This window comes from Lissotriton vulgaris, chromosome 4_1, assembly GCF_964263255.1.
Source record: "Lissotriton vulgaris chromosome 4_1, aLisVul1.2, whole genome shotgun sequence".
In the NCBI taxonomy this organism is placed as follows: domain Eukaryota; kingdom Metazoa; phylum Chordata; class Amphibia; order Caudata; family Salamandridae; genus Lissotriton; species Lissotriton vulgaris.
The window spans coordinates 1,173,400,282-1,173,414,078 of record NC_141691.1 but is presented as its reverse complement, the minus strand read 5'-3'; the positions used below and the strand labels follow the sequence as shown (position 1 = coordinate 1,173,414,078).

Here is a 13,797-nt window from a genome sequence, read left to right as displayed (position 1 = left end):
TGGATACCGGGACCACGTCATCAACTGACAAAGCCCCAAATGGTCATCTCTGGCACTAACCAAGAAGAGCATGGCATCTCATTCCTGGATGGCGTTCAGGTTCATTCCGAGGCAGAGGCCTTCAAACCAAGACATGACATACAGTTTGTGATGGAAATTTCTCCATCATACCTGTGGCAGCGCTTTAACCCTGACTTTTTGGGGGACATTTCCGGAGCAATGCATCAAAATCTTTTGGAGAGAAACTCCGAACCCCAGTTAAAAGGCACAGAAACAATTAAACAGATACGAACTAATGTCAGTTCTTCATGGTGTGTGCTGCAGTGATGGCACCACAACTCTATTTCCGGCTTCGAGATGTAGCTAGAGCACTCAATTAACCCCGGACAGCAATGCCAGACGTTTCAGGATCCTGATTGGATATTAAAAGGTGTGAAATTTACAGGTAGAAGTATCCATGAGAATATATATGGAGTTAATGTAATCAATTACATGTCTTCCATACACCTCTCACATTTGCTTAAGTAATGCTATTTGACCATAATGGACTGGTCCACAAATGTCATACCTTGTGAAAATCCATCATCAAAGTCCTGATGCATAACCCTTTGTGGAAAGCTAACTCCTGCTCCCCAAGCCACAAGTGGAGTCAGCGTCTCTGAAGGATGGCCAGCTCCATGGGACCCTATGGATGAACAGGGCAAAACAAACAATCAATGTATATTGCTCATGCAAGTCAGAACAGATCTAAATATACATCTCTGGAAATATATATTATTCTTTATTGATTGCTACCATACCAATTTGTGCTTTTCAGGTCTGGGAATGCACCTCGTGCTTTGTTAGAACTGGAAATCTCCAAATCTCAGGCAGAGTGCTGTGCTTCAGTACTGATGCCTGGCAGACAATCACAATATGGCTAATTGGTATGGGGGCAGCAACATGATTGGCTAGTTGACTGTGACACTGCACTAACACAGTGTGAGGCTGCAATATACAACTAACCACCATGCTGCTTGTGGTAAGCAGCATGGTGATTGGCTGCCTGTAGAAGCCCATCAATATCATTCACAATGTATGTGCTCAACAGTGAAGAGAGAGTGCAAAAACAAAGAAAAGCACTGTCTATCCTTCCTACCCAGAAGGGTTAGCTACCAGGAAAAAGGAAGTGTATCAGGGTGAAGCTTGGCTGGCTGGAGAGAGACAGAGAGAGAGAGAGAGGGAGAGAGAAGCTTGGCTGGCTGGAGAGAGAGAGAGAGAGACAGAGAGAGAGAGAGACAGAGAGAGAGAGAGAGAGAGAGAGAGAGAGAGAGAGACAGAGAGAGAGAGAGAGAGAGAGAGAGAGAGAGAGAGAGAGAAGCTTGGCTGGCTGGAGAGAGAGAGAGAGAGAGAGAGAGAGAGAGAGATAGAGACAGACAGAGAGAGAGAGAGAGAGAGACAGAGAGAGAGAGAGAGACAGAGAGAGAGAGAGAGAGACAGAGAGAGAGAGAGAAGCTTGGCTGGCTGGAGAGAGAGAGAGAGAGAGAGCGAGAGAATGTGTATCTGAATGAAGTGTATTGATGTTTGTATTTATAAAGAAAATCTGCAGTCCACGCAATGATTTGGCAACATTGGGGTAGACAAAGGAATTGAAGATCTACTGGGCCCGTAGGTACATTATGGCATTAACGAGCGAATGAAGCGCACACAGTGGCAACAGCTGGCCAACGAAGATGGATGTCTAAAACACATATTGATAGTGACTCACTTATGGGGAGCACAGAATGACACTGAAGGCTTAAAGCAGGGATACATTATAGCACAAATTGGCCTGGCCAGGAATACCAGGGGAAGGTCAAGTCATTAACTGTCCTATGGATGGATGAAAGTGTCCTATGGGTGGATGATCGTTGCATGCTGTAGAATAGGCTGTCCAAGATATGACAGGTAAATGATAACTAGTGGGGTTCGTATCTGCTCGTTCAACGTCTGTGGTTTGAATAATATTAGTAAAAGGCAACAGGTAGCGGCTGATTTACGATCAATCAATCAATCAAAGACATTTATAGAGCGCACTACTTACCCGTAGGGTCTCAAGGCGCTTCTGGGGGGGGGTGCCGTTACTGCTCGAACAGCCAGGTCTTGAGCTTCTTCCTGAAGGAGAGGTGGTCTTGGGTCAGGCGCAGGTCGGGAGGGAGGGAGTTCCAGGTCTTGGCGGCCAGGTAGGAGAAGGACCTTCCTCCTGTTGTCGCTCTCTTCGGATGCGGGGGACGGCGGCGAGGGCGTGGTTGGCTGATCGGAGGTGGCGTTTGGGAGCGTAGAAGTTGATTCGGTTGTTGAGGTAGCTCGGGCCTTGATCGTGTAGGGCTTTGTGTGCGTGGGTGAGGAGACGGAAGGTGATTCTTTTGTTGACGGGGAGCCAGTGCAGGTCTCTCAGATGTCCGGAGATGTGGCTGGTTCGTGGGATGTTGAGGATGAGTCTGGCTGAGGCGTTCTGGATCCGCTGGAATCTCTTCTGGAGCTTGGCGGTGGTACCGGCGTAGAGGGCGTTGCCGTAGTCCAGTCGGCCGGTGACGAGGGCCTGGGTGACGGTCTTCCTGGTCTCGGTGGGGATCCACCAGAAGATCTTCCGTAGCATGCGTAGGATGTTGAAGCACGACGAGGAGACGGCGTTGACTTGCCTGGTCATGGAGAGGGAGGAGTCCAGGATGAAGCCCAGGTTGCGTGCGTGGTCCGTTGGTTTGGGTGCGGTGCCCAGGGCGGGGGGCCACCAGGAGTCGTCCCAGGCGGAGGGCGAGGAGCCCAGGATGAGGACCTCCGTCTTGTCTGAGTTCAGTTTCAGGCGGCTGGTCGTCATCCACTCGGCTACATCTTTCATCCCTTCGTGCAGATTGGCTCTGGCGGCGGCGGGGTCGTTGGTCAGAGAGAGGATCAGCTGGGTGTCGTCGGCGTAGGAGATTATGTTGAGGTTGTGTTGGCGTGCGATGGCCGCGAGGGGGCTCATGTAGACGTTGAAGAGGGTGGGGCTCAGCGAGGATCCTTGAGGGACGCCGCAGATGACTTCGGTGGCCTCTGACTTGAACGGTGGTAGGCGGACTCTCTGTGTTCTTCCGTCTAGGAAGGAGATGATCCATTCCAGTGCCTTCTCCTGGATTCCGACGTTGCTGAGGCGCTGCACTAGGGTGCGGTGGCAGACAGTGTCGAATGCCGCGGAGAGGTCTAGGAGGATGAGGGCCGCTGTATCTCCGTTGTCCATCAGGGCTCGGATGTCGATTGATGAAACCTGATATCCTGTACATACAGGAGACACACATTCCATGGAGCAAACATATGTTATTAAAAGAGTTGGGATTTACACTGATTGTGGCAACCCAACAGTCTATTACTAACAGGGGTGTGGCGATTTTGGCCCGACAAGGAATTAGTGGGACTGGGAAGAAACTGGTTGACAATTTTGGTAGGTGGGCTATTGCTGAGTGTTTAGTAGGGGGTACTAAGGTGGAAATTTGTACAGTATTTGGATCACATTTTGATGAAGCAGCAATATTAGAGGCTTTAAACGAAGATCTGGCACTGTGGGACACCCCGTTGATACTGTGTGGGGATTTTAACATCCATGTAGAAGGGCAGATGTGGGATATTAATTATGAAAAATATATAGGTCAGAAAACCAGGGTCTTTAGAGCACTTCGGCAGCTTATAAGGGATCCCTGATTAGTAGACGTGTGGACAACCCTAAATCATCCGGATCCTGGGAATACTTTTTATTCATACCCTCACCACCTATTAGTCAGGCTTGACTACGTCTTTTTGTCTAGACTACTCATTGACTGGCAAAGATGCAGGTTTGGTCCAGGATTACAGTGGACCATGGCCCATTATTATTGGATGTCTACAGTAGTAGTCAAGTAAAGGTGGGTAGGACATTTATTTTCCATATGAAAACTTGGGCTTCACAATTTTGGGATGTCAATAGAGGAACTGCCTCTAGCGGCATGGTATGGGATGCTCTGAAGGCAGAGTTGCGAGGAGAAACGCTTAGTTATGGATAGGCTAAGCAGAAGCAACAACAGATTTCGTTACAGGGATTCTTGGGGGATTTATGGAAAGTGGAGCAAGAACTCATGCAGGTGATAAGGAAGGGAGAAGGGGCTAAGAAAATACAAACCAAGATTGCGTGTTGTAAAGCTAAAACCAACAGGTTATGGAGTAAGGAAATCGCTAGTCAGTATAAGGTGTACAAAGAAGAAAGGTACAAATATGGTGAAGCCACACGGCGATGCCTGGCAAAAGGTTACGAGCTAAACAATCTTCACAGAAAATAACGGCACTGGTTGATCATGCTGGGAATACGGTAGAAACTATGGAGGGCATCTTGGGGGTATTTCATGCTTTTTACAAAGAACTGTATACACAGAATGAATCTAATGACCAGGACATAGAGATATTTTTGCAACAATTGGACCTAGTGAGATTAAGGCATGAAGAGCAGGTACTACTTGATGCTCCGATAACCATGAAGGAGCTCGAGGAGGCAATAGGGTCGCTGGCTAGTAGGAAAGCAGCAGGACCAGACAAACTACCACTTGAGGTTTATCGAACACTCTTTCAAGTACTTAAGGAGGATATCCTTGTTACATTCCAAGATGCACAGTCTGGAAATCCGCCACCATCATGGGATGAGGCTAATATAGTGGTTTTTAAAAAGAAAGACAAGCCCTCAAATTTGCCTAGGTCGTATCGACCAATTTCTCTGTTAAATGCTGATGGCAAAGTATACGCAAAAATCCTAGCAACAAGGTTGGCGCGAGTGATCACGCCATTGGTATTTATTTATCAGCATGGATTTATACCTGGCAGGAGCACGGTCAACCATATAAGTAGAGTAGTAACTTTGATAGATAATGCTAATATACAACACAGCAGGCAAGGTTTGATCTTCCTCGACGCTGAAAAAGCGCTTGACAGTGTCTCCTGGCCATTTTTATGGGCGGTCATGCATAAGATAGGGTTTGGTCCAAGTTATATCAGGGCTATACAAATTATGTATAAATCCCCACTAGCTAGGATTTGTGTAATGGGCAGAGAATCAGAGCCTGTGCATATCAGCGGGGGGGGGGGGAGACACAGGTGTCTCTGCTCCCCATTGTTATTTGCCATGTATATTAACCCATTCCTGGTTATGTTGGAAATGAGCGATAGGGTTACCTCTATGACATGCGGGCAATACCAGGTACGGGTTTTAGCCTATGCAGATGACATTGCGGTGGCAACCTCAGACCCAGAGCAGGCAGTTATGGAGATAGAGAGTTTGGCTTATTGATTTGGGGAGGTTTCAGAGTATAAATTAAATCCAACAAAAACTTAGAATTTGTGTACAAAAGCAGCCTTCTACGGAGATGCTCGGGTAACTGAGGAAGCTCTGTATTTGGGTATTAAAATTAGGATGTCACTGCAGGACTTAATAGAGGTTAATTGGGGAGGGTTAGTTTCTGGGCTCCAACAACAATTGGATCGGCTGGAGTGCCTACATCTTTCGCTGGAGGAGAGGTGCAATGTGCTTAAGATGAGTATCCTTCCAAAAGTTATGAATTAATTTTAGGGCGGTACCTCGAGAGCTGACTAGAGCACAACTACAGAAATTGCAATCCATAGCTGATAGGTTTTTATGGGTGCAAAAGAAAGCTCACCGGGCTTCCAAGTTCATGATGTTACCACGTGATCGGGGGATGGGCTGTGCCTAATTTCACATTTTATTATTTTGAGTGTCTTCTTCAAAATATGCGGATATTGTTAACAGGGGAGGAAGTGGCATTGGCAGAAACACCATCAATATATAAGATGTTGTTGGGGTCAGCTGCTAGAAACTCTTTATTTAAGTTCTCGGAGCCAAGCTACTTAAAAAAAACACGTGTTAAGGTAGTGCTCGCAGCATATACGATTTGGAAATCAGTCTATAAGAAGTTAGCCATGTTGTGGATATGTTTTTATACTCCTATAAATTCTACGCTTGCACTACCTTCCCTATTTTTGGATTTCAAAGATGGAGATATGGAGGGCTAACGGGATAAGGCTATTAGGAGACTTATTTGAGGGTGGTGTACTTGCTTCATTCTCAGACTTAGCTGACAGATACAGTCTGCAAAAAAACGATCTCTTTAAGAATTTGCAAATTCAGGATTTTTTATTGAAACACCATAAGCAGGCTGGAATGGTAATCAACCCTTTTGTGGAGGCAATCAAACGAGGGGCTAGGATATGGGTGTTGTATGCTATTTAATGAATACACAACAGCAGGATGATCTGGAAGTTCAAGACAGTAAATGGACTGTCCGGTTAGGGCAGGAAGGGGTGTATATGCAGCAATCTATTGATATTGCAGGGAAAACTTTGATGCCAGCCAATTTGAACACCCAACATTTCAAGACACTATTTAATTTGTATCACACACCAGAGGCGATGATGAAATGGGAGGGGGGTTCAAATGAGGAGAAGTGTTTTAGATGTGCTAAGGAGAGGGCTGACATCACACATATTTTTTATGATTGTATGTACCTGGTGCAATTGAGGGGGCATATTGAGGTATTTCTGTCTGGAATTACAGGGTTGAAGTCCATATAACAAATGATGTAATGTTAACAGGAGTTGGTGATAGTATCAAGCAGGGCCAACCATGCCATCCATTTAGATATCACATATTTATAACGGATGCCCCGTCGTTTGAAATGTGGTGGGCCAAATTCTATAATATTTTTAATTAGGAATATAGCCTCAATTGTTTGAAATCAGTAAAAAGGAAAAAATTGGGTATTCAGATAAGGGGGCCAATGATAGAACATATGAATTGAGAATGTTATTAAATAATGGTCTAGTTTATTTTGTTATATTAGTGTATTTCTGTCGCTGTAAGGTACAGCCCTCATATTGTAATTTGGCTATGCTTTGTATGATTATTTGTCAGATGGTGTTAAATTATTTATGTAACTGTTTAAGAATGCAACTTGCTTTGGATTGAATAAAATAAAAAATAAAAGAATAGGCTGTCCCTGTGCAGTATCCGTGAGCCATTATGATCGCAATTTCATAACTTCATTCAGACCTGACATGTTTTCTTTATCAACACAAGATCCATTAGAGGTGTGCAACAGTGATTTTGTATATTGCTGTCTAGCAGGGTGCACAACGCTGCATGACATGGGGGTCAAGACCATGTAGAGCCCCTTTCAATACGATTGACTGCTACCCCTATGACTAGGCTATGAGACAACAGCCTTTGGGGGCTCCTGGTTATAGTGTCAGTGGTTTTTCACCTGCAAACAATCTGGGAAGTTACCTACTGGCCCTTCCTGGTAAAATCATTGCAGTCCCTCATGACTGTGACTTTCACGGCCTTCCTCACATTAGTACATGATGTACATGAAATGGTACTCCTCTGCATGGTGGCCTATGAGCAGGTCTATTGCCAAACTGATGGTTTGCTGAAGAAGATAGCTGTGGTCCTTACTGGTGTCTGGCTTTTATTTGTCCCCTCTTCATACCTCTGCTGCTGACAACCTACCTGCACTTTGTGGAGAGGCCATAGTGTCTTAGGTTAGTGTGTATCTGTTGGATTGTCTAATGGTAGAATGACACAGAGGAAGGCTTTTTGTTTGCTACACCAGTTTCAGTAAGATCCAGCAGGTCATTCTGGTGCCTGCAGTAAGCCAACGCTTGTTAAAGAATTGGCCAAGGACATAACAACTTACCCATTAGGCAAAAAATGTGGTCTGTGGCTGCCCCCTCCTATACTGTCTTCCGCGCAGAAAGATGAGCAGACTGTAGTAAAATGTATATCCACTCTAAGTAATGTGTTGCGTCCCATCATCCCATTGAATTTTGTTTGCTTTCTTCAAATGATCAAACATAGGTCAGAAAGAGGTTTGACTCCACCTTTACAGCACTGGGATATCAGTTGCCCTCAGAAGCCACAATATTGGATGAGTGTACCAGAACAAGGAAAGCAATAGACTTGGAAAAGGATCCTTGATGATGTCCTCCTCGGGAGTCAGGGATAGGCTTTAGGGTGGAGAAAGAAAGCTGCAGGAGTTGTGCCAGAGAAGGGGACAGTAGAGCGCTACCAATCATACCATAATCAAGTTTGAGAACTGCAAAGGCAAGATGGTTTGTGTCTTGCCAAATGGACGTGCTACCTGTGACAGGAATGGAGAGCAGCTGCCACTATCCCGCCTGAAAAAGATGTGCAGTACCATAGTAGACATTATGTTTCTGCCCCCTCTGAACATCACCAATACAACAGATTTCTACACTTTGTTATGTGGAGGTGGCAAACAAACACTAAAGAAACTCTGGCGCTAAGCCTTTGTTGCATGTTGCCTGTGGTGCTATTCCTCCACTGCTTTCTGATCCGCTTTACTCCATGGATGTGTTGATAGAGGATCCTTCCATGGTCCCAGTTTTTTTGGTATTAATAAGTAATAGAACTAACTGAACCTTCACAGGATTGCACGTTTCTTAGTGTTTTTGTATCTGATTTTCCAAATCTACATCATCCTCTAGTAAAAGACCGCAGTTGCTCCTGCTACCTATACAAAAAAGGAAGTTTTTCACATTACAGTGGGCTTTCTGAGTAATTACCCAGTACCCCCTGAATCTTCAAGATTCTGAATAACTGGCCTGAGCAAACCATATATGCAGTATGTATAGCTGCCAAGCTATGTGAGAGTGCTAAGTTGAGGAGGTTGTAAAAGCCAGTGCCAAGGATGTTCACAGGACACAAGAAATCCAGAAACAATAGGCAGTTGTCCTACTTAGAGTGCATAACTAAGTATACAGTCTGACTGCAGCAGATGGGGCATCCAACAATTTCAACTTTAAATAACTTTGGGGGAGTTTGAGGCTTGTGCTGCCGGACCAATTTAGGGCCCTCAGCAGGGAAGATCAGACCTCCACCAACTTTCAGCAGATGCCTTGCATCCACCAAATTCTAAATAACCCCCAAGGTCATTCAGCAATGAAATTATAAGGTGCAGGAAGATGAACATTTAAGAGTGAAAGATCAGCCTTACGCTACGATGAAACACAGACAAAAATTTCTATTTAATGCCTAGTGAGTGAGAGATGTGGATAAGTTGCAGCCTGAAGATATCATTAAGGCTGCACAGAGATTCAATGATAGAAAGAGAGAGTGCAGCCCTATGATACAAAATCATTTTTTAGAGATATTGGTAAGATCAGTGTTGCAAAACGGACACTGTGAATGCAAGATTGCAGAGGAAAGAGGGATGGCTAAGAATACATTCCTTGTAATGTTACAGAACTCAGGAGCCAGTAATAAGTAGGATTGCAGGGGGTGTTTGAGAATATGAGAATCAATGCCTGCATAGCTGAAGGACAGATTAAAGAAAGTGCATTGCGGGGGCGTGAGTTATAGTCAGCTCAACTAACTATAACGGCTGAATTTCTCTGGTTTGTATGAGGGAAATGTCAGCCTAACTATAACATCCCTGTGACCTTTGTTTTTTTTTCACTGAATATATATAAATACACATACGTGTAAAAGAAATTCTTTTTTTTTTTTTTAAGGGTGAAGATTCTTTTGAATATTGGCAGTGTTATCAAAACTAGTATTTCAGAGAAGGGAGTTCTAAATTCCCCATATTTCACAGTGCTAAATTCATATGCAGGATAACGAGCTTCCCATAATAAATGAAAAGTTAAACACAGTATTTCATCTTTCTTTCAGCGAGAAAAATAATTTCACACTGACAGTGCTGTTCTTAGGGGGGCGTGGCTAAGCCGCCTAAGATGGCGGACCGGTCTTCCTAAGGCTCCAGCTGCCGGCTCGCTTCAAATGCCACTTACGAGACCCTCTGCCATGCGGGAAAAGCCTCGAGAGCAGGCATAGCCAGCGGAACCTCCAGTGGCGGCCCGGAGGTGCCCGCGGCCCTCGAGGGAGGCTCAGAACGAGCCCACGGCGCGCCGCTGCTGCTCCCCGTGCGCGGTCTGGCAAGATGGCAGCCGCCGGGTAGAGTAGCGGCGTTAGAGAATCACATATCCCGGAGGCGGAGTGGCTGGGGAGCCCTGGTGAAACACCCGTAAGCAGACGAGGGGTGAGGAGGTGGAGCGACAGGGATGCCGAAAGGGGCGCTGCTGCCGCTTGAGACCCACACCGGAGGAGAGGTCTGCGGAACCCTGGGCGGACTGGGAGGCCCATCCCTCGCAGGGAGCAGGCCCTTAGATCCTGCGACCCTGCCCGCCAGGAACGCCGTTGGAGCGTGATGCCGGTTGCCTGCACCGACGGCGACCCAAGTGACCCCTAGATGAGCGGCAGAGACTTTGGGGGCAACGCTGACCGGCTGGACCTCCTGCGGCAGCCTGAAGGAGACACAGAACGGGCCAGCGGCGATCCGTGGTGGCTTCCCGCGCGCGGCCTAGCAAGATGACGGCCACCAGGTGGGGCGGCGGCGTTTGAGTGCCGCGTCGCCCGGAGGAGAGGCGGCTGGGGAGTCCCGGGTGGAGCGCCTACGACCACGCAACAGGTGAGGAGCCCATATCAGCGGAGGGACCTGCGGGGCCTGGGCGGGCAGCGCTGCCGCGGGTGGCCCGTCCCCCACCGGGCGGGTCCATCGCCCCCTACGACCCTAGCTGCCGATAACGCTCCTGGAACGGGGCGCGTGTCACCCCGAAACAAACGTGCACCCCAGTCACTGCTCCGCAGTGATAGAGACCACGACCCCCCTCCCTGCGGGGCCCCGGCATTGCCCCCGCCTGAGACACGGCCCCCGCGGCGAAGATAACTGACGGGCTGGGCCGCCACTGGGGAGTGCCCCGGCAGAAGACTCTTCAACACAGGAGGGTCGGGGGCCGGAGAGCCTCGCCCACCCCTACAGTGATTCTGGGGCTGACCCACTACAGTAGCCACCGGCCTGTCCGCCGCCATGCCAGGACAACACCAGCCACCTGGAATACAGGATCCAGCGCGCCCCCAACGTCGGGGTACCCCCAAATTACCCCCTGCTGTGTCCGCGTGGGCAGCCACCAAGAGAGAGGAGGCGAATCTCTGAGGGAATAACCAAGGCCCCAGCGCCCAGTAGACCGGGACACACGGCCCGCTGCCGCCCCTGAGACGCCCTACGGAGGCCCCCCTTTCCAACCACGATGGGCCGCAGAACAGTGGGAACCACGCCTGGCGCGGACCCACAAAAACCACAAAGCCAAGCGCCGACTCAGACCGCACAACGGGACGAACAGGACAAGGCGGACTCCATGTCCAGAAACCTGGACCAAGTGCTCGCAGCAATAGAACACTCCAGAGTGGCGATGGAGCACAAATTTGACTCACTGGCTACGGACCTCAATCTTCTTCGTGATGACCCTAGGAAATTATCGGATAAAGTCACCCAGGGAGAACAGGAGCTGCAGACACTAAACTCGCACTCCAACACCACCGGGACATCGCTGACCTCCAGTCTAGACTCAAAGCCTTGGAATACAAAACGGACGATTTGGAGGGGCTCTCCCGTAGGAGCAATATCCGCGTCATGAATCTACCGGAGGGGGCGGAAGGGGCTGACCCCGTACAATACATCACGGACTGGATAACAACTTTCACGCCGGCCACAGACCTGACCCCCTACTTCTCAGTGGAACAAGCGCACCGAGTCCCAGCGCGCAGGCCTAAACCGGCCTGCCCCCACGACCGTTCCTGCTGAAACTCCTCCACTTTAGAGACAGGGATGCAATTCTCCGGGTGGACAGAACACACAGGCGGATTCAAGTAGAGGACAAACAAGTCATGCTCTTCCCCAACTACTCCCAGGCCGTGCAACAACAGCGTGCCACCTTCCAGTCAATAAAACGAACACTCCGACAAAAGAATATCCAATATGCCCTCTTGTTCCCGGCTAATCTCAAGATCATCTACGAAGGCACCACACACTTCTTTATCGACCCGAAAGAAGCTGACACCTGCGTAGAGCAACACACCCCGTGCCGTCCGATGCCAGCGGGCTCCCAGAACCGTAGGGTCACCCTGACACAACTTAGTTCCCGGTCCACACCACCGGGGAACGGCTCTCCAGACCTCACCCAGATCATCGCAGGAGAGCGCTCAAGGCTGTGGCCGCATTTGGCCCAACGGAAGAAGGTTCAGACATGGACAAAGGGCCGCATTTGTTTAGTTCCGAGGAGGAAACCAGTGACGTTCGGGGTTCCCGAGAGGGGTCCCAGACGCCCCCAGTGATGACACCCCAAACCTCAGACTTACTGATGTAAAACGGACAAACACGCGGAGGCCACCTGTTGCAGTAGCTCAACCCAAGCTGGGCGTCCCCGCCGACCCTGGGCGGCCCAGAAAACTGATAGAGAGGTCAAGCCTGTCGGCGAGATCCCAGACCCAGATGGAGCGACACCGTACCGCCGCGGACATTCCAGGCAATGCTCGGGAGGCCAGAGGAATCACTTCCATAGCCAATCTCTCTTGATAGCGGAGCCGGCGGCGCCTGGAAGAAAACCGAGCCACTACCCTACAGCAACAGACTAACGAACTCACATATTCTACTGTTTGGACGTATTGCCCAGTGCAATAGGTCCCCCTAGTTGGGAATATTTCCCGGAGTTAAGATTTATCCCCCCTACGCGATGTTTTTTTCCTAGACAATGTGAAGCGGATGGACATGAGAGTGTGGAACCAGGGCACAGGTCGTTGGGTGGGTGGGGAGCGGGGGGCAGGGGGGTGGGACGGTGGGCTGGAGCGAATGCGGGGGCTCCACTAGACCCTCACACGACACATCTGAACTATAGCACCCACGACACTCGGATCTTAAATTTGTAACATTAAATGTCAGAGCGATACACACAGCCACAAAGCGTTACTCCATCTACGCCTACATTAAACGACAACAGGCACAAGTGTCCCTCCTATAGGAGACCCACCTAACAGACCAAGAGGTAGGCCGACTTCACCAAAAATGGTGGAGATTTATATGCGCCACAAAATACTCCGCCTTTGCAAGGGGCGCCCTGATATGGATACGACCCGGTGTGCCATTCAGAGAACAAACCAGACTGGTAGACAGTGGCGTGCAATACGCCCTTATCAGCGGCCTAATTGAGGGCCAGCCAATCCTACTCGGTAGCATCTACGCTCCAAATACAGAGCAGGACAGATACTGGAATGAGCTGACCGGGGTCCTGGCCCGCTTTACCACAATTCCATGGCTCTTGGGAGGGGATTACAACTGTGTACTTGACTTACTCCTAGACAGATCACACTTACCCCCACAGCGTTCCCCGGCGCACAAACAAACAGAATGTTTCCTTAATTGGGAGGAACGCTGGGCACTGACAGACGTCTGGAGAGCGCGCAACCCCACGGCTAGGTTATATTCCTTCCACTCCATCACTCACAATCTTAGGGTGCGCCTGGACAGGTTCCTATGCTCCTCAACAGTCCTACCAAAAATACAACACACTGACTATCTTGGACGTATAGTGCCGGATCATGACGCACATACGGTGACCCTGCGCTGGCGGCCGCCCCACCCACCGGTCCCCACATGGCGGCTCCCCCGGGAATGCCTCACCGATCAGGCCTTTTGCCACACACACGGGGACTTCATCAGTGCACACTTTCAGCGCAACGCGGGCTCTGCCTCCTCTAGAGGCTTAGAATGGGACGCATACAAGGTCACTGCACGCGGACATTGCATCCAACAGGTAGTGGGGGTACGGAGAACACTGGAGAGGGCACTAAGCGAAGCGGAGCTGGCGTTGGCAGGATTGTCCCGAGACTAGGACCAGGGAGGGGTCACCCCGGAA

The 13,797-nt window shown here is 49.1% G+C and overlaps 1 protein-coding gene across 2 annotated transcripts in view; it reads right to left on the bottom strand.

Annotated features, from left to right (window-relative positions):
- PIGN (phosphatidylinositol glycan anchor biosynthesis class N) overlaps nucleotides 1-13,797 on the bottom strand; it is a 1,076,629-nt gene that overhangs the window by 823,204 nt on the left and 239,628 nt on the right. For both annotated transcript variants that reach the window (XM_086965406.1, XM_086965407.1), the window contains exon 9: nucleotides 569-685. In XM_086965406.1, the coding sequence (XP_086821532.1) occupies nucleotides 569-685 (117 nt within the window). The remainder of the gene's footprint in view (nucleotides 1-568; nucleotides 686-13,797) is intronic.